This window comes from Coturnix japonica, chromosome 9 (genome assembly GCF_001577835.2).
Source record: "Coturnix japonica isolate 7356 chromosome 9, Coturnix japonica 2.1, whole genome shotgun sequence".
In the NCBI taxonomy this organism is placed as follows: domain Eukaryota; kingdom Metazoa; phylum Chordata; class Aves; order Galliformes; family Phasianidae; genus Coturnix; species Coturnix japonica.
Window position 1 is genome coordinate 18,033,262 of NC_029524.1, and position 20,298 is coordinate 18,053,559.

The 20,298-nt window shown below is 42.2% G+C and overlaps 1 protein-coding gene across 22 annotated transcripts in view; it reads right to left on the bottom strand.

The window, feature by feature from the left end:
- LOC107318346 (multiple epidermal growth factor-like domains protein 6) overlaps positions 1-20,298 on the bottom strand; it is a 188,637-nt gene that overhangs the window by 68,859 nt on the left and 99,480 nt on the right. For 21 of the 22 annotated variants that reach the window (XM_015872052.2, XM_032446637.1, XM_015872049.2 and 18 more), the window contains 9 exons: positions 11,521-11,643; positions 8,526-8,648; positions 6,898-7,035; positions 4,994-5,116; positions 4,439-4,561; positions 3,758-3,904; positions 2,338-2,469; positions 505-633; positions 74-202 (listed from right to left, as the gene is read on the bottom strand). In XM_015872052.2, coding sequence (XP_015727538.1) covers positions 74-202; positions 505-633; positions 2,338-2,469; positions 3,758-3,904; positions 4,439-4,561; positions 4,994-5,116; positions 6,898-7,035; positions 8,526-8,648; positions 11,521-11,643 — 1,167 coding nt within the window. The remainder of the gene's footprint in view (positions 1-73; positions 203-504; positions 634-2,337; positions 2,470-3,757; positions 3,905-4,438; positions 4,562-4,993; positions 5,117-6,897; positions 7,036-8,525; positions 8,649-11,520; positions 11,644-20,298) is intronic. The other variant, XM_032446639.1, reaches the window with a different exon arrangement.

Below are 20,298 nucleotides of genomic sequence, written 5' to 3' on the forward strand. Positions count from 1 at the left end.
TGTGGAATCTTTGTGAGTCTGCTATGCTGCACACACATTAAATAAACATATTAGCAAGGCTGCTGGGACTCACTGAGGTGGCAGAAGCGTCCATACAGCCCAGGGTCACACAAGCAGGCTCCATACAGCCGGTGGCAGTGGCCGCTGTTGGCACAGTTGCATGTTTTGTTGCAGTTCTTCCCAAAAAATCCCTTGGGACAACCTTTGGAGTGAATAAATGCAGCAATGCATCAGTTGTTAAGGATTTAAATGAACACCAGGTCAGCTTTCTTTTAGAGGGTGTTACAGATAATAGCATGTTGGTGGTCTCAAGCTGAGCCTCTGCACAGGTCACTGTGCTCATCACTCGAGGCACACCACGGGGCTGCGTTATGTCTCACCAAATAGAGACTATTTTCATGTGGCCAAGATGTACCACATGCCATATGACAGCCACACAGAAATAAAGGGAGACAGTGAGGCCTGAGGCTCACACTACACCTGGCGGGATGAGGGAGCTCATACCGTCTTCACAAAATGGCCCTTGGACTCCTGGTGGGCAGTGACACAGCCCTGTGATGGGATCACAGGAGCCTCCATTCTGGCATTTGCAGATACCGGCACAACCATCACCATACATCCCCTGGGAGCAAGCTGCAGGGAGAGCAGAAAGAGTGAATGGGCCCCAACATCCCATCCCTGTGCTCCACATGGAGCAAAATGAGAATGCAGACATCAGAATTGGGAAGAAAATAGTCCCTGTAGTCAAACGGGCTCTGAACAATGTCATAGTCATCCTCTATATGGCAAAAACATTCACCTAATGTTTACTAGGTGATTATAAAGTGATATCTGAAACAACAAAGTTTGCGCAAGTGAAAAAATCAGTGAGGTACCCATACTCTCCCCTGTATATGCTTCACATAATTCATGGGCTCAGAACAATTGCCTAGGAAGTACCAAGCTTGAAAATACAGTACAGTCTTATACATTTGAAAATACATGTTTTAAAAACCTCCCATTCACCAATGGCCATCACAGAAATGTTGTGTTTTTGTTATACATTCTCTGAAATTCCACAGCTGATCGCATACAAAAGTGGGTCCACAACAGGATGGGACTCCTTCTTATTGCTCTGATTACTACAGTGCAAAAAAAAAGAAGTGGTAAAATAGAACACTGTTCCACTGTTTGCAGCTTGAGCCAATTGAGTAACTGCAGTTGCTGGAGTCATTTGACTTAACTGACATTTTATCAATGTACATTAAGAAACTTGACATTTCACATCCATTTTCATTTGGTTTCTGGGGTGTATTGTTATAGAAATATAGTTCCAGAGTTCTCAGCTGCGTAGCGTACCCTAAGCCCATGAACTATGCCATTCTTTTTTTCATTTTAGAAAGAAAGAAAAAAGAATGAAAGCCATCACATTTGGTTACTTCATACAGATTAGATGTTGTATTTATTCTTGTCAGTGCTTGCTTCATTGAACTGCAGGTATGGCTTAACACAGTTCCATTAGTCTGCATTCTCTAAATGCCAATGTTAAATTCCATAACATTACATGCACGGATATGTAGTGTAAATATAGAGCAAAAAATGTTATTATTATTTATGAAGCAAACTGAAGAATTTCCTGTCCTGAAATTTTTATAATCTCTACAGCATCATGAATGTCAGTGAAATCATCCTAACATGGCAGCCTGAGCAGCTGTAGGTACAAATCATCATTTTAATCCTACTCATTCCTATTCCTTCAGCTGTCCGTGGTGCTTACAAACCAAATCTAGATAGGTCTCTAGAAATAACTAAGGGCAGACTGATGATTTATGTCATTTTCAATCATTTTTGTCTCTGTGATGATGCCTTCTAAACAAGCAAGATGGTGATTAACCTGAGGACCACTGCCTATCGATGCAAAGTGATGTTATCTTTCCAGTTGGTAAACAGGTATACTTCTGAAACAGAAAGTTCTTCTAGCAATAGGCAAGAACAAAGACAGTCACATCACTTGCCAGGACAGCCCTCCAAAACTCAGTTGGTCAAGGTGAGGAGCAGAGCATTGCAAGCACAAATTGAATAAGAATGGTTCCAACATGAGCACTTTGGATGGAGTACTACACTGCATGCAATGGCAGAGACCTCACTGCCTGAAGGTTTATTTCATTTGTTGTAGCATCCATACAACGTATACAGTGTCATACGATAATAAAATGTTGATCTGGAAGTGAAAAAGCTGCCCTCCTTAAAGAGCTTTTTGGATTAGAAGTACAACAGTTTATTCCTATTTCCTACCTATTTTAAGTGTCACAGCTCAAAGTCACTGCCTTTCAAATGAATTCAATGCACTGTACTCACTTTCATTGCAGATGATGCCGGTCCATCCAGGTGAGCAAACACAGCCACTGTTCTCACTGTTACATCTGCCTCCATTCATACAATCCTCACAGCTCAAGCTGCAGTCATTGCCAAAAGTGTTATCAAGGCAAACTGAAAGGAAAAAATACAGAAGGCTCAGCGAGCATCAGACAAAACACTTCTAGAGGCTCTTAGCTGTCCTTCCAGATGCACAAGTACAAAAGGGAATGTGCATGACATTGACAACCTGAAAATAAAAGCCTACTCAAGTCATTAATGTTCATGCTGGAAGCACAGCAAATATCACCAAGTTGTGCCAAATCGTACCCCCGGGTGGACATTCCCAAATTTTCTGCTTCAAATTTTAATCTGACTAAAATGAAAACCGGGACTGCAGCTGGGATGTATGCCCTTAAATACTGTGATTCCCCTTCAAAGAGCACTTAAAAGTACTTTTAAAGAGCAAATAGTTTGCCTTCAGAAAAACTGAAATTCAGCTAATGCTTAATATAATTGTATACAATGAAAAATATTTATTGGGAGAGATTCTTCTTGTGAGGCTCACCTTGTTCTGTGATTTTAGTAGGTGCATTCAGAGCTGTAAAGCACAGTCAAGCAATATTTTTAACAGCATAGTTTGAGCTATTCTAGGAAGACAAAGGATAACACACATTTATCACTTGTTTCTTGCCTCTTGGTTCTAGGAAGGGTTATTTCAGGCAGAAAAACTAAGAAATACAAAAATGCATTCCAGCTTCCCCATCCTGCCCTCCTTGTCTGCCCTACACACAGGTATGAGCACCCACAGGCTCACTCTCTTCTTCTCTCCTTGGGGGCTCTGTTGACAAAGGAAGAGAGAAATAAGGGCCTCCTGTTGATTGAGGTTTCTGTGCCTGATAATTTTGCCCACAGTGATCTCATTTACCAGTTGCCCAGCTGAATATCAGTGTTGCTGACTGTGCTTGGATGCAATGTGATCTGGGAGACCTAAATGGTTGTGTTCAGAAGAATAAGTGCTGATAATAGCTGAGACCAGTTCCTGGTTCATTGCCTGTAGGGCACAGTTCTCAAATGAGTAATTAGAGTTAATACAGAAGTCACGGGACATGTAACAAGCACCAGTGAGCTACCAGCACTCATCAAAAGGTGAGCGTTGGGTTTGAGCCCTTCCACAGTGCGGTTTCTATTTTTTGGGGAGGAACTGATGCTGTGTAGAGTGCGCAGTATGCAAAGTTTGAAGAAGCACAGGACATGGGATTCTGCACTCAGTCCTATGGCTGTGTGCATTCATGGGCTCTGCTGCCTCATCTCTATGTAGTTACCTCACTGAGAATGTGCCTCAGCCACCAACAAAGCTTCTCAACCTCCTGAGGAAAGTCACGTGGGTTTTTTTAATTCACAAATAAGACTGTGCACTCACCGGCTCTGTGCACCAGTGTCAGCTCCCCTCGTTGCTCCTCATCCTTGCGTGGAGCCCCAAGCACGTAGTGCAGGAGTTGGGGGGCACCTCTGAACTGCAGCCCAGGAGCCCCTGCAAAGCCCGACACTGAAGAGTCCCCTCCTAACACTGACACAATGCATACAAGGTTAGAATGGCATCCCCAGACTTCCTCCCTGACACCCATCTTGCATTTGTGCTTTGGTGCTGGGTGACTTCCCAGCTATGCTCTGGTATGTCCTGTTGCAGTTGATTTGTTTTCTGGTTTATAGAGATGAACAGTTTTTGATGCACAAAGTATGAGAGAAGAAAAGAGAACATTTCTCTTCCTTCTGGAAATAAACCCTGGGCCTCAAACAAAACCATCCCTGTTACTGTGCCAGATTTTAAATTGGAGCTTAATTTTCCCCACCTGAAGTTCGTGATTGCTGATAGTGAGTGTGGGTCATTACTCTCACTCATCTGGGAGATGACAAAGACAGAGCAAGGCTGTCTGCCCATTTCCAAAAACTACAATTGAAGTCTTAACATGATAGGAAATCATGGACACATCTGAGGGCTCTCAAGTAGGGTTCCCGAAATCTCAGGACCCATGAAGATCCCAGCTCTGAGTTCACAGTTGAGAAATATTGACCAGCCCTTCAGGATGCAATAAGAACTCACCGATGCAGGCACGGCGGTCAGTGCCCAGCCGGTACCCCTCCTTGCAGACACATTCATATGATCCAAGGGAATTAATGCAGACGTGGTCACAGTTGCCATTCTCAAGACGACATTCATCCACGTCTAATAAACAGGCATAAAGGCTGGTTAGTGCCTCTATTGGGAGAGCACTCTCTGAACAGGGCCAGAGCTGTTCCAACCATAAGGAAACCAAGTTTTCTTAGTACTTTGGGGCTATTGAGTGTATTAAAACATTTCAGCTCAGCATGGAAGAGATCATTCCACCTATGTTTTTGCCTCAAGTGAAAACAGCTGCTCTAAGCTGTTAAGCTCTGTTGATCCTTTGGCTATTCTGAGGGCTCTCCTTTTGCAGAAGTAGTCTTTAAAACACATCCACATACAGCACATACAGAAAGAGGGGGAAAGGTCCCTGATTCATCTCCCATGGCCCATCCGTCCTTGCTGGATGTTGGCTTACTGCATTCCAGCATTACAAAGTAGAGATTTCCTTTTTAAACCTTACTGAGCTGAGCATGACCAGTGTGGGGCACTCACCGTCACAGCCGCAGCCATCAGCACTGGTCTGGAAGCCTGCTCTGCAAGTGCACTCGTAGCTGCCCACATAGTTGATGCAGAACTGGGAACAGCATGACTCGCCAGTCTCGCACTCATCCAGGTCTGCAAGGATGGAGCAGGTCAGTCATCCCTGGTCTGAGCTCTCACCCCAGCATCAGAACACAATGCATGTACATAGCAAGCAGCACTGCAATTTACTTTTAACCATTTGCACATTCATATGTTCAATATTCAACATCAGCAATGAAACAGAGCTCTAGCCTAACAGTGCTCCTGCTTGGGGGGGACCACTTAAAATGCTGATCTCCCTCCTGTTTAATAGCTCCCTTCAAACACTGGAAGGCCACTATGAGGTAGGTGACCCTGGAGCCTCCCCTTTGCCAGGCTGAGCAAAACCAGCTACTTCAATCTTTCTTCTGAAGAGAGAAGCTCAATCCCTCTGAGCATCTTTGTGGCCCTCCTGAGGACCTGCTCCAACACCCCTTATGTCATTCTCATGTTGGAAACCCCAGGTCTGTATGCGGTACTGCTGCTGGCATCTCCTGAGGGCAGAGCCCTCTCCCTGTTGCTGCCCCTCTGCTGATGCAGCCTAGGACACGTCGGTGTAAAGGACTGCAAGTGCACAATGCCGGCTCAAAGATGCAAGAATCAAGCTGCTATCTTCTGACTGCAGACTCCTGGCTGGTCTCCCTCTCCCCGCCTGCTGCCCTGCTCAGTGACCATTGAAGGCCATCTTGTCAATGCTGAGTTTGCAAAACCATTCTGAACGTTACCTAGGAAAAGAACCACAGATGGGAAAGGTCGGTGTCTCAATTAACCTTGGAGAGAGCACCAGCGTTATTAGGAAACACGGGCAGGAGAAAGAGGAGAAGGAAAATGTAATTAATCAGTCAAGGTGAGGAGGTCAGCACAAAAGTTATTAATGTAGGTTATTTGGACATGGAGTGTTTTCCAGAAATGTCAAAGCTGAGCTTCTCTGCACTTTGTCAGATGACACCTCACTCTGGGGTCTATTAGCAGCCTATTGTCTGTGTAGGAACGCGAAATGCGCACCCAAAAGAAGGAAATTTTTGCTGTTAAGAGTAACTTTGCACTTCCTCAGCCTTGCCAAGCCCTTCACCTCTGCTCTCGCTCCTTGGCAGGGTGGTTCTTACGTTGACATCTCCATTAGCAGATCACCACCTCCTCCTCAGCACAGGAACAGGGCTGAAGGAACCTTCTCAGCCCAACTCATTGGCTCAGGATCCATGTCTGCCTCCCTCTCCTCTTCCTTTATATTCTTATTTTTTGTGCTCCAGCACCAGCCACACAGAATTGTGCTTTCCTCCTGCCCTGCTCATGCATCCTCCTGACTCTGGGCTTTTCTCTTTGCAGGATCTCTGTCCATGCTGTTCCCAGAGCTCCTGCTCCTTGTCCCTCTTTCCATCTAACTGTTCTTTTCCACAGTGCCTGCTCCTTTTCTTTGTTTTCTCTCTCTCTTCTTGTCTATTCCTTAAAATTTTAATGGCATAGCAATAATAGAATGAGATAGCATAGCAAAAGCTGTAAAGAAAAACAATCCTGTCATAAAATCATATAAAACATGAAGGAATTTTTAAGCTCGTCTTGAGTACTTCCTAAGTGACACTTCTCACAGCCAAGAGTGCAACCTCACCACTAAGCATGGAAACAGAACAACCTCTACAGCACAAAGCTGAGTCTGCACATGTAGCACTGCTGAAAAGCAGCTAACCTAATGCAGTTGTAGCCTAATGCAGTTGTAACGCTCCCATCCTAAACTGGCTAGCAAGAGGAGAAAAGCAAAACAAAGCCTCAGCAATGTGATGCTTGGGCTGTATGCAGTGAGACATAGTCGTGACAGCACAAATTGTACCACTGGTTACCTGTGCATGCCTTGCCATCTGAGCTGAGCTCGTAGCCGTCATGGCAGGAGCAGCGTGGCCCTGTTGCTGTGTGCTCGCAGCGGTGGGAGCAACCACCATTGTCCTGCTGGCAGGTGTCCACTATCTCCATTTCAATGCCTTGCAGAGAAACAAATAAAAGGGATGGTAAAAATAAGCACAAGTGGAGAGGTACTGGAGAATGAGCACTGCACAAGAAAGCATCCATGAACAAGTAAGCTGCTGGCTCCTTTCTTTTTCCTTCCAGCTTACCTGGAAGAGGGCATCAAATTGAGAAATCAATATGGAAGGCTACATCTAATCCATTGTGTGATTGTTTCCATCAGGGAGAAGAAATATAGGTTGTTGTCCAGTATGCTAAGTTGGGATTTACAGACCCAGACTTTATGCATTATCTTTGCCATTTACTTTGTCTTAGCTGTTCATTAGTAAAACACGGATTTCCCTATGCCACTGGGGATGAGAGAATAAACAAAGCATGTGAATTGCTCAAACACTGTGATAATCCTGATCATAAAAATATGCAGAGTGTTTGTGTTTGTATTGCTTACTCCATAGCTTTGTGCATCAGGCACAGAGAATCGCCATCCACAGAGACCTGCTGAACACTGAGGTAAAACTATGATACATTATATACTACTACATTGGTTTCAATGCACATTGCTATTTTCAAAGTGATTTTCATCCTTATTAAATATTTCTTACATGCAGATTCTTGAAGTACACATTCACTCTCTGGCACACGAATGTTTTCCTAAGGAAATGCTGCTGAAAGTTCCTGCTCTGTATTATTGGACTGAATGATCACTGCCCGTCTCTGCTAAAAGAGGTCAAGCTTTTGTCTGTATTTTAGCGAGCTTATGTTCAGCCCATAATAATATCAACTCTTTCACACCATCTCCTTTATTAATCTAAATTAACCTTTAAGGACCGCACAGGAATCACCTACCAACAAGCCAACTCTGCTCAAGGAGAGCACTGCAGCTTAGGAAACCTTGCTGTGTGCATAGGGAAGAAAACAGGGCTCACTGTTATCTTAGCTTGGGAAATTTTAGTTGTTCCAATATATACATATATATATATATATATATATATATATATATATATATATATATATATATATATATATATATTCATTCTAAATCTTGTTTTATTTCGCCTTCTTAAGCATCTACTTAATAATGTCAATAATCTCTGCAGAAACATGAGCAAACCTATGGAGATGAAGACAAAAGCAGAATGTCATGTTGGTTGTCTTCTGCATCAGACTAGGCATGTAAGAAAACAGGGAGAGGGAGGGCAGAAATGAATACATTTCACAGAACAGCAATATTTTGGTGGTGTTGGAATAGAATTCACCAGGCTCTGAAGATAAACCAACAGGGAGATTTGCTCTTTGAAATGCAGTAATTAAGGTCAGTGAACAGAGGCTTAGGAAGGTATCAACCTGCAAAAATGGCAATAGCAGAAGATGAAGAAAATAATATTAAGCTTGAGTTTTTGCATACATTTATTTTGCTGGGAGTGTTAATCCAACTGAATTAAAAATGAAGCATAGCAGTTGGCAGATAAGACGGCCTGAAAGGCAGAGCTGTAAAGCTGTCACTTACGGTAGCACTGCTTCCCATCAGCCCCCAGCTCGAAGCCGGGATTACAGGCACAGGTGAAGGATCCCAGCATGTTCACACAGCGATGAGCACACCTGGCTGTCCCTTCTGCACACTCATCAATGTCTAGGAAGCAGAGAGAAAGGCAAAGACATTAAAAAAAATACTGTCACATGGATGTCTTTCTAGATGTCCAGTGGAAAGAGCATCTTGATGTGAGTCTGCAAACGACAGCATCTGATGGATCCAGGAGCACTGAACTCACAGCAATACTCTCCAAAATAATGCCTTTTTCTACTCTGTGCTGACCTTGAGCCCCTAAGCATGAATTTTTACATCAGATATCATATTTACTGTATCAGTATGAGAGTAGCTCTGAAAGTAATGCCTCCTCTATTTTATTATGTTGGCTCATGATGTCAGAAGCAGATGGTGCTGGTGTGCTCCATCCAGAGAATATGGCACTCATTGACATTCATAGACATTTGTTGAACATTTATGGAGACCAAATGGTGAACATGAGCAAAGTGAGGCCATGGATGGTGTGTTTCAGCAGGGGCAGCAGTGACATGAGAGACAACCCAGGATCCAGATGGCCTTGCATAGCTGTCACACCACGCAATGAGAAGCATCTCATCATGGTGGTGACTATGTTGAAAAACAGTGTTTTGTAGCTGAGAACTTGCTCTATTAAGCAGCATTATTGTGCTCTTTGTATCTGTTGTAGTTTCCATGGTAACAAATAGAAGGCATTACTTTTGGAGCAACCAACATAACTTTTCTGTATTTCCTCTAACAAGAGCAATGGTACCAGAAGCCAAGTAAGAACTCAGATAAAAGTCCCATCTCCCACTACCCTAAAATTAGCATTAGGTCCTCATGTCCATTACATTCAAATTAATGGAACAGGAAATATCTGATTATTTCCTGAATGTTAAATGATTTGGAATAAATGGCAGCAAGTACGATGGAGACAGATCCTCTCTGTCACATCCACAAATCCTGAAGTTCCTTCTGCAGAGAGGAATCCTCTCTCATCAGAAGGAAAAATAGAAAAGGCAAGGAGCTGTATATGGGGAATTACATGCCACTAAAGGCATCTATCTTCCTAAAATCTCAGTGGGAGAGCAGGACAAGGGAAGGGAACCTTATTTGTACTAGATAGTGCTGCCATGTAGCACAGCTGCACACCCTCAGCCTGTATGCAGACACAGCACACGCCTACCCACCTCCTGCTTCTGCTTTGGTTCTGACATTACACTTGCAAAATGCAGATTATACCCTGCAATCATCCTGGGACAGAGCACTTCATGTCCAGGAGGGGATGCCAGGCATGCAGTTCCTTCCTCTTTACTCCAGAAAACATCTTTCTAACAGCTCCTCTCCATATGTGCTGTAATCAGTCCCGTGCTCACAGACTCCTGCACTTGAACACAAGCAGCTTTACGAATGCAATCAGCCTACTTGCAAAAAGAGGCCCCAGGCAGTGCAAACACCACAGACTGACCCATGAAGATTTCAGGATGAATGACAGCTGCTCTGAAGTGGCCATGTGTGCAGCTGCTGTTCAAAATAAAATGAATTATTTTTCCTTATTCTGTAATAAAATGTCAATTTGCAAGTAGAAAAATGTTGGCAAATGCTGGAGTTCTTTTCTTATGCTTCTCAAATAGAAAAAAAATAAATTAGAGAACCATTCCACCAGCACCATGCTGCACTCATTTCTTCATATCTGATAAACACGGCTAATAGCTAAAGCATGACACCTCCCTGCCCTGCTTTTCCTTTTAGCTCAGGTTCCAGAGAGTCAGATACCAGCTTGAATTTAGCAAATAAAATAAACGTGGTACAGTTCCTAAGAAAAACATATATATATGTATATTCATATTAGGAAATGATTCCTGATGACTTATGACTGCTGCCATGGGGTCAGAAAGAAAATTTGTTCCAGTATATAACATTGCCAGTTATCTAGTGCTTTATTTTATACATAAATTAACAGAACTGTCAAAATTTATTCAAGATAAAATGAGGAATATGCTGACCCCAGTATCAAACTCACTGCTGTTTCCACTGATTAATCATCACCATACAGTCTACATTACTTGAAAATACTTTCTGGTATTGAAAATGCTTTTTCAGTAACCTTACACATATGAGTCGTTCCAACAGGATCACCAAGGTGCACTGTGCTCCTCAAAGAAGGGTTTACAGGCAGCTGAGTAAAATATTTTGTATGGAACCAGCATCCTGTACAGACACCAGTACAGATATGACACAGCAAGCCTAGTATTGGTAAAATCTTGGCCAGGTGTTCAAAAAGAGGAGTTTAAAATTAATGTCTGAAAGAGCGCCCTGATCCCAACAAGGCTGTTAGAAACCTGCGCATCATGATCCATGGGTGCTTTGTGCTTCATTGAACTGATAAATTCTTGCTTCCAAGCACCATATTGAAGAGAAAAGCTGTAATTTTGATTTCTAATTCCCACACATTTCAGGTCATAAATGCTTCAGATCCCTTTGAAAATCCCAGCCTAAATGCAGGACTTTGGAATTCAACTTTTTAAGCTCCTCTCTTTGGAAAAAGTAGACTTTGTGATTTCTTTCTTCATAGTACTTTCTTTATGAATATGGAAACAGTTCCCCAGCTAAAAAGCCCTTTGAATTCTAAATAGGTTTTCAGTGACCTGGTTCAAAGTGTTACCTGAACCAGTTTCTCAGGAGCTGTATCTGGGGCATTATTTTAAAGGGACACTACAGGAATAACACTACAGCACTGAGAAATCACACTTCTAGAAACAATGATTGATGAGATCATGGAGTAATTACCATTATGAAGGTGCCCCTCCAAGACTACTGGCTGATGTAACTATCACAAAGAGAAATGCTGCTTCAAAAAATACGTGTGTTTGTCCAACATATTTCTTTTAATTCAAAGCCCAGTAAGCCAAAGCACCAAACAATCTCTTTCCTTCTAATAGAGTCCACAGTTTCTTACCTAAGCAGGACTTCTTGTCTGTAGAAAGATAATGCCCTGGGTGACACTCGCATTTGGCAGTTCCTCTCTCATTTTGACAGATTTGTGAGCATCCTCCATTCCCACTTGTGCAGGGGTCTATCACTGAAACCAATTAGAGCACACTGTCAGCTTAAAGGTCACGCTTGTGCCTGGAAACAGTCTTACCTGCCATCGTTGCAACCAACAGCTGAGATTACGGTACTGTGAAAGATTAGATTGAAAAAAATATCTGACAGGAGTTGGGGTATGGTTAAATCCGTTGTTTTTCTGTCTGCTATTTTCTCTGATCCTGGACAGCATTTTCCACAGATCAGCAGCACTGTAAACTGATGGAAATTGTGGTTGTAGTACTCCCTGGAAGCAGGATGGGAGAATACATTTTATCCTTATTTTACCATAGCAGAGCAGGTTTCAGGAGTTGCTCTAAACAACAGCAATTAGTAACCCAATGTTGGAACCCATAAGCACACTCAACAAGGAAATTTGCCAAAGAATAGCGTGTATGTAGAAGTCTCCAGAGAAAACACTCACTGAAGAGCACCAGAAGACCTCCTTCAGTCTAACAACATGTGGCATTAATGTTATACATCAAGGTTTTTCACTCGTTTTCAGCAATAACATGCAATTTCAAGGATAAGCAGTTCTAAGTGATGAGTACTTAAAAATACATTTATAAAGTGCCTGCAGAAGTCTCCACCTCAAAGACTTCGCTGTGGTTAATATGTTTATTTCTGGAGCGCGTGGCTGCTGGAAGCAAACTAATGTGTTTGCACAAAGAATTTGTCCATATACAAACTGGCCTACTGGGACGGCTTGGATGGGATGATTTGGGTTAAGAGCCAGAGTTTTCATACAAAAATCTGACATTATGAACAAGGCTGGTGTTCCAGTGTGGAGTTCAGTTACATCAACACACGGTGAATAACAGCATGTAGGCAAATGTGTCCTTTAGAGTTCTAAACCATTGAAAAATTAAGGCTATTTCCTTACAGTTCAAACTGTAACATAGTTTTAGCTTCTTACTAATAACTGACTGATTTGAAACATTGGACCAGCACTCCACAGTTGCCTCCAGCCTGACTTCTCCTTCACTTGTCCTCCATCTCAAGTTCTATTCAGGGGAACTTCTGGAGGGGAACTGGGAAGGAAAGCCAACATCAGCTGAAGGTGTTTCCGTCTAGACTTTGCCCCATTGGCTACCCACTTATATACTTAAATGTATAGCTATGAAGAAGGTGCTGGGACAACAAGACCCATATTTTATAGAGGTACTTTAAAAATGGTGGTGTATTTTTTTCCCAATGTCCTCCAAGTTTTGCTTTTTTTATCCTATATGTGGCCACTGGCATTTTATGTCACTGCTTGCAGCAGAGGACACTGCCCCAGAACACCTTCAAATTTCCTCATTTCACCTCCTGACATCCCAAAAACACAGCCACTGGAGTGTGCAGGCTGAGAATTTGACAAGATAGCATAAAATAATATCACAGTTAAGGATTTAGAACTGAATTTTTCTGTTGGACTTTCAGCACGATAGGTTGCAAATAGGTTTTCAAGGGACAGCAGCACTTCATCTTATGTGACACTTTCAAGGCTGACAGCTTGGCTCTGCAGTTAAACAGTTGCCTGTCTACAAAGGATTTAGCTTCAAGCAAGAACTTGTTCCCTGACTGATACCAAATATCATTTGTTGATTCTTTTTTATTATTATTATTTGGATAAATTAAGTGAAATCACTATCAAACAGCATCTGTTAAACCTACATATTATAAAGGTTTTCAGAGCATCCAAAGCTTTAATTTGAGAATGATTACAGCATAGAGTAAGACTTGTAATAATCTGTGACATGACAACAAGCAAACAACAAATTATAGGGTACATGGTAGTAAAATGTAGTAATTTGAATAAAAAATAGCAGCCTTGGAAGTCCCTAGACAAGATAAAAATCTGTAAAGGAAAGAGATTTTCAGGAGATAAAGCAACCACAGATTGACTTGTTTTACTTGCTTTTGTTTCATTCTGACATATCTGTTCCTTGCTGTCACAGGCAGGTTTCAGGAAAAGCTAGAAACATCTCATTAGTGTTCTTTCTTCTACGCATTTGTCTCATATTGTCTGACTTGTTAACATTATTGGGTAACAGGCGACACCCTATGAAACTCCATTCCAAGCTGTTAAATGTTCAAAAAACAAAGACCAGGAAAACCCCAAACAATCCCAAAACTGATCTGTTTCCAGGCTGTCCTGAGACATAGAATCATATAGGATCATAGAATGGCCTGGATTGAAAGAGACCACAATGCTTGTCCGGTTTCCACCCCATGCTACATGCAGGGTCACCAACCACCAGACCAGGCTGCCCAGAGCCACATCCAGCCTGGCCTTGAATGCCTCCAGGGATGGGGCATCTACAACCTCCTTGGGCAACCTGAAAGAGTGACACCAAGGCACTGGTTTGAGGCAGCAACAATGCTTTTGGGAAAGCATGTGCTGCATGTGCTGGGAACCCTTCCAGACCTTCACTGCAAGGTTGCAAAGGATATGGTCTAGTTCTCCAGTCCTATTGGTTATGAACTCTAGAACAGCAAAAGAAGAAGAACTGGATCTCGTCATAGTCTGCTTGCTCGTGGCAACTGTGACTTTACACAGGAGAAAATATAAAGTGGTCAGTGCTAAAATTTCTTTCTCCTGGAGGAGTGAGAGCTGGGAATGGAAACAGCGGTTATTTATACATAGGAAATTCAGAGTTGATTGAGAAGTATATATGTCCTCATCACTCCTGGATAGCCCAATGGAGAACTCACTCTAGCAGAGATCTTGTACAGCCTGTGCCTTTACACAAGTACCAGTGTTGTCGCAGATCCCATCCATACACATCTGGTGCTCCAACCCTACACCACTCTGATTCTTCACAACTCCATCTCATTGCTGTGACTATATGGGGAAAGCTGCACACTGCTAGGCTTGGACGTTACCCCACTGCCTCTCAGGGTCCTGGCTGCAGTTTCAGCCCTGGGATGACAGCCCTAATTGCCAGTCCAATGCACTCGTGGCCACTTTATTCTCATTTGTTCTGTAAAAACCTTGTCCATCAGCTTAACTAGCACTTTTCTCCCCTGGGTGTTTACTTTTTAAGGCATTTATGGGAGAAAAGCATCCCACTTCATTTTGCCAGCTAAGCTCCTCTTACAAGACAAATCCTCCTTCCTCTGCCCACAGCTGCTCTCCTGGAGAGGCTGTGCTGCTCCATTTCAATTTCTATCACCTTGCATGCCATTTACCAACAGGCTCCAGCTCAATTCTGACCTGCAGATACAGCCGTTGTTCAGGAATTCCAGTGGTGAAGCTCACACAGGCCAGAGCCCGAGGCCAGGCACTCTGCACGCCACGGGAGCTGACGGCAGGATTTACTCACACTTTGTACACAGCATAGAAAAGCCCTGAGGAGAAACAGAGCCATATGGAAACAGTTTTGTGATGGGAGTTTTAGCAAAATAAATCCTTAAATTTGGACCTTTCTCAGGCACATCCAAGGTGCCACACGTGTGCACAATTGTCGTGATGTGGGGGGAGGTTTGATTTTAAAAATGATGGATTCTGTTAAAGAAAAAAGGCAACAATCAAACTCAAAGGTATCAGTGCCATTCTACTTGCAAGCGCTCTGTAGCCTAAAGGGGAGGAATGAATCAGGCTGTGATTAGGAGCAAGATAAACCAAAATCAGACACAGAAAAGACATCATGTAGGAGAAAACAGAGAGGTCAACTCTATATACAACCTGATGAGTAAGGAAATGTTAGGATTAAAACGTGACTGTGTTCCTCACTTATGCCATTGCTGTCAGAGTGTAACAAGCGGCCAGGAGTCCACGAGGGCAGAAGCTCTGTGATCATGAACAAAGACAAACTTCACGCTTCAGCTACATGTCATTTTTTTCACCATTGTTTATATGAAATGGGATGAATGCACACAGTCCTGCGCTTCCTATATCCTCACCAAGCTTTCACTGCACACCTATCCCGTTCCCTGCATCCCATTCACAGGGCTGCCTGGCACCAGTGTTGGCCAAAGGCAGTGAGTAGAGGGAGATGTGACTGAAGTGCAGCCATCCTTTGATCTGACTGCAACAAAAGGCCCAGGGTCTGTCAGTGGAAGGAGGGGGAAACAGAGCAGCCCCACTGGCATTGCCCATTGGTATTTTTTCAGTCTCTGAAGGACTGTAGCACAGACACATGGAATAAACAACAAGGACTGAGGTGGACTTGAGCACATCTGAAGATACCTCTCCTTTCACCCAGGCAAATTAATATTCTTTCTGTTCAGCATAGACCCCCAGCCTCTAGAGAAACATTTCTCTTCCTGCCAAAACATGTTAGCACACACCCACACCTATCTGCACACTGCATATAAAAATAAGATTGGTCCTCTGAACCTGTTATTGTGCTGCACACACGTACGTGTGAGTGTGTGCAGGGCTGCATCTATCCATACTAACAGCAGGGATGTATTATGCTCTCCATCAATGGCTGGAAAGGCTATTTTGTCCTCCATGGAAGGCATCACACTCTGGCCCCAATGATGCCAGCAAAGAGCTTTGACATTTCTATTATTAATATTAGCATATATTCAGTTATCTGTCATAGATATTCAGAAAACATTAGCCACAAAAGCTGCTGTAGGAGGCATTTCACCCTATGCTATCCATTAGCAGACAATTAGTTTCAGCATGGCAAAAAAAAAAGCCAAGCTTTGACCTGCAGTATACATTTCTCAACATGTTATTGCCTAAAAAATGTAAAAAAAACCCCTAAGCACAGAACTCTTGTTAGAAGACAACTAGTAGCAATGGAGTCAGAGCACAGAACTCAGAAGACAACTAGTAGCAATGGAGTCAGAGCACGCAGCCTCCTTCTGCCTGTGTTTTTCACCAACTCAAATTATAACAAGAACGTAACCAGACAAACTGTACTTCTATTTCTGTGGTAAAACAAGGTTATAGATTTGTAGAGATATCTTCTTTGTTATTTCCCCTATTAAGAGTCACAGTGTGTGAAAGCCTCCACAAAACCTGCATCCCAACAGCTTTCCTACACAGGGAAGACATCAAAGATAACAGCTGGCGCCAGAGATGAATTGGGCTCCAAAGCCTGTGTTCTGCTTTCTCTTCTTGTACTTCAAACAAGAATAAATTCCAGTGAAAACAATGAATTTACATCAATCCAAAAGCACAGCCTGATGCTGAAATAAATATGTTTTCTATCTGAATTTCTGCTTTCCAGACACCAGCTGGTTAAACTTTAATGAAGTTAAATTTGTGATATTAGCATAGTCAAGGCACTGACAACCAAACAGAAGAAATGGACACTGTTACCTTTGGTTATTCTAATTGCCTAGTAGGTAGTGAATTCTCAGCCTGACACTTATAACTAAAAATGAACTCAGAATCGAGCAAAATTTTGGGTGCAAAATGCTAAAGGGCAAAGTGAGCATTGTAAAAGATGGGAGTATGACACAACACAGTCAGAGATCATGAAAAGATTCAAGAAGAAAGCATTTTGCTCTCGGATGCTATATATCTCTGAAGATAGTAACCCACTTTAGAAGTTATTCGTCCTGCAGAATAAGCAGAAGTTTCTCATGAGAAAAGAAGAAATGACAAAGAGGTTTCTTCAGATCGCTCTGAGGCTCATGCTGGTGCTGTCCCAGGGGCAGTAGGGTCCCAAACACACTATGATGATGCAATAGGAGGCCTGGACTTGCTGCAAACAATTTCAGCAGTTTTCCAAGGAACATCGTGGTAAAGAAGCCTGCCTATACCAGGTTTCCAAGTCTGATGTGTGCTGAATATCTTAGAAGAGATATCCCCTTTCCTATGTATGGGAGATTTCCAAGCCATTGAGGCTGCAATATCTGCTTCCCTCAAGTCATTTTGGCACACTGCTCCTTGAAATGTAGCATTTCCAAAAATGGAAAGAAGGAACAAAACAGAAATCTGAGCTGGGTGCATCTGAAATCCTGTCTAAAGGGATCCTTGTTTCTAATTTCTGTAGCGGAGATAATGACCTCCAATAAGCAGCTCATTTCCAGAATGTAGACCCTTTTTATTCTTTGTATGTTTGAGAGGCTGTTACATCCTCTAACATATTCTTCTAACAGATTCTCTTGCTATTATGAACCCCACTGGAAATGTTAGATGTTCTGCTCAGCTGCACTAGGTTGAAGGAGATGCGCACTGCTCCTTTTACCCCTTGATCAGATGAGTGCTCAAAATGTAGAAACTAGAGCAGCAGGCCATGACAGCCCCATCTGCACCTGGACAGCATGAGCTGCTCGTGCCCAAATCCCTGGGCTGTAAAATGGTTTTATACGAAATGCTTCTCCCTGTCCTCATCAGCCAGCATCTGTCTTGTGCTCCAGCACATGAGAGTTTATTATATCCGTTTATTTTCGTTTCCTGTCTAAATAGCTGAAATGGAACTCAATATTCCCTGCTCAGTATTGTGTACATTCATTACCACGATAGCAACTGTCTGTAACTTCCTTCTGTCTCTCCTCTCAGGATTTATTTCTGTTTCTCTTAGATAATTTCTGAGATACTGAGTTGAACATTGTGTTAAGTATTTTTAATAACTGCTTTTCAGTGCTTACATTCCCCAAATGAAAACTCACTTTCTGCTTATGTTCATAGCTAGGAAAATGTAAAACTAAGCTTCATGACTGGTGCCAATAGCAAACCACTATAGACTACCCACAGAAGGCTGTGAGCATCATAAAGGTAAACTCATTTAATCCCCTCAGTCTCTACTTTTTGTACTTATCCTTCACTTCTTGATCACTTCTCCCCCTAAGCCACATTAGTCATTTTTAGTATAAAATTCCCTCTCCACACTGCCGAAAATTAGACTATTCAGAGAGAGCAAAACAATTCAAATATCCCATCTTTCACTTTTCTGTCATACCTGGTCACATCTGATCAGGGAAAGATGAATTTCTCTCTCTTCTAGTAATTCATAGGAAAACCCCTCTGCTTCTGGGTAAACATGAGCCATTTTGCTTTTGTCTTAAATTAATTTATTTCTCATACCCTTGTGTTTCCTCACACATATGCTCTCCAACTGAGAGAGAAAAGAAAAGATTCAGACTTGGCCATACTTTTAATAGCAGTTCATTACCAAAATGCTGAAACCCAACAAACCTGAAATGGTAAGTTCCTTAAATGAAGAAAAAAATGCTATGACCACAGCCTGAACACGAGTTCATTTTGTGTTCTGGGTGCATCAGTAAATTTATTGCTGTGATAATACAAGAAATGATGAATGACATATTTGGCTGAATTTAAGCATAACCGAGGGAATTCACTCCAGCACAGAAACAATGACAAAACTGTGAGAGAACTGATTCTGCAGATGTGGTCTGACTACACTTACTTGTTCATCTCAAATTACCTGAAATCAAGCTTCAAAATTCAAACAAATGACGTTCTCTTTGCCTGATGAAGTATATATATATATCTTTTCTAAGCAAGATGCAGAACTAACTCTGTCTCTCTCATTTCAGGGCTCAGAGTCCAATGCAAGAAGCAAAACATTTATTGCTAATGGCAGAACTGCTTATCTTTTCAACAAACACAGAAATGACCATTATGCTACATCAATAGGACCATACAATCCTTCTTCCTACTGCTTTCTATACCTTGATGATTGGAATGGAATTCTTCTGATCAAGAGGAGAGATCTTCAATATGATATGAAGAGAACAAATTGGTTTGCTTTGCAACTTCTTCTGTTATTGACTTTCATTTATTGTTTTTTGTGCCACAGAGAAGTATGGCATGAGTTTGCTCACTGAGCAGAGGAAGAAGGATTCAGTATGACTTGTAACAGAGCTACTCCAAACATGACTGCAGCAGGTTAAGACATATTTCTGACAAACAGGAGTGATGTAAACCTTTAGGACAGATTTAAATGCAGGTAGGGATGAAAGGAGACAAAACTACTGTAGAAATGAGGAGCCATCGCAAACCTATAGCACCCTGCTATAACAACCTGCAGCAAGAGCAAAACCAACACATTCCAAACTCTCATCTTCATCCATATGCATGAGAACCTCCTGTGTGAGCTAAAAAGATTAGCACAAGCAAAACATTCCAACATTCCTGTGATATGCCTCGGAGGAGAGCTGCCAGCCCACCCCATGCATACTTTCTCATTTTGCCTAATAACTAAAATGAAAAACAGACAGTTTTTTGTTACTGCTTTACCTAACAAAAATATAAAAAGTAATATATATATTTAATTCTTATATATATATAAGAATTAAACATACAGCAAAGACTGAAGTGGAAATGGGAAAGGTTTCTTCCCAAGCAGTTCCTGAATACAGAGAAGACCTCTGTGTGCAAACTTGACAATACTTCAGTATTTCTTTACTCTTTTATCACTCCCTCTCCAGCTACCAGCCCACAGCACCATACTCCTAAAAGCATCTTCATAATACACAAGTTTAGCCTCTGCTTTGGATCCTCCACAGATTTTCTGCTCTTCTCACTGGAAAACACTGTCAGAGATTTTCCTTCATTGTCATAGTTCTCAGCAAGGCTGATGGTTTCCTTTTGATCGTGGAACTATCCTGGAAACCCAGAGGATCCACAGCCCTTTCAGTCTAACAGAGATCTCACCTACTGTGGGTTGAGTTAATGCCAAGTTTAGGGTGGCAACCCCAACGTTTTTGTCACCAAATACACAAGATCTGTTCTGGG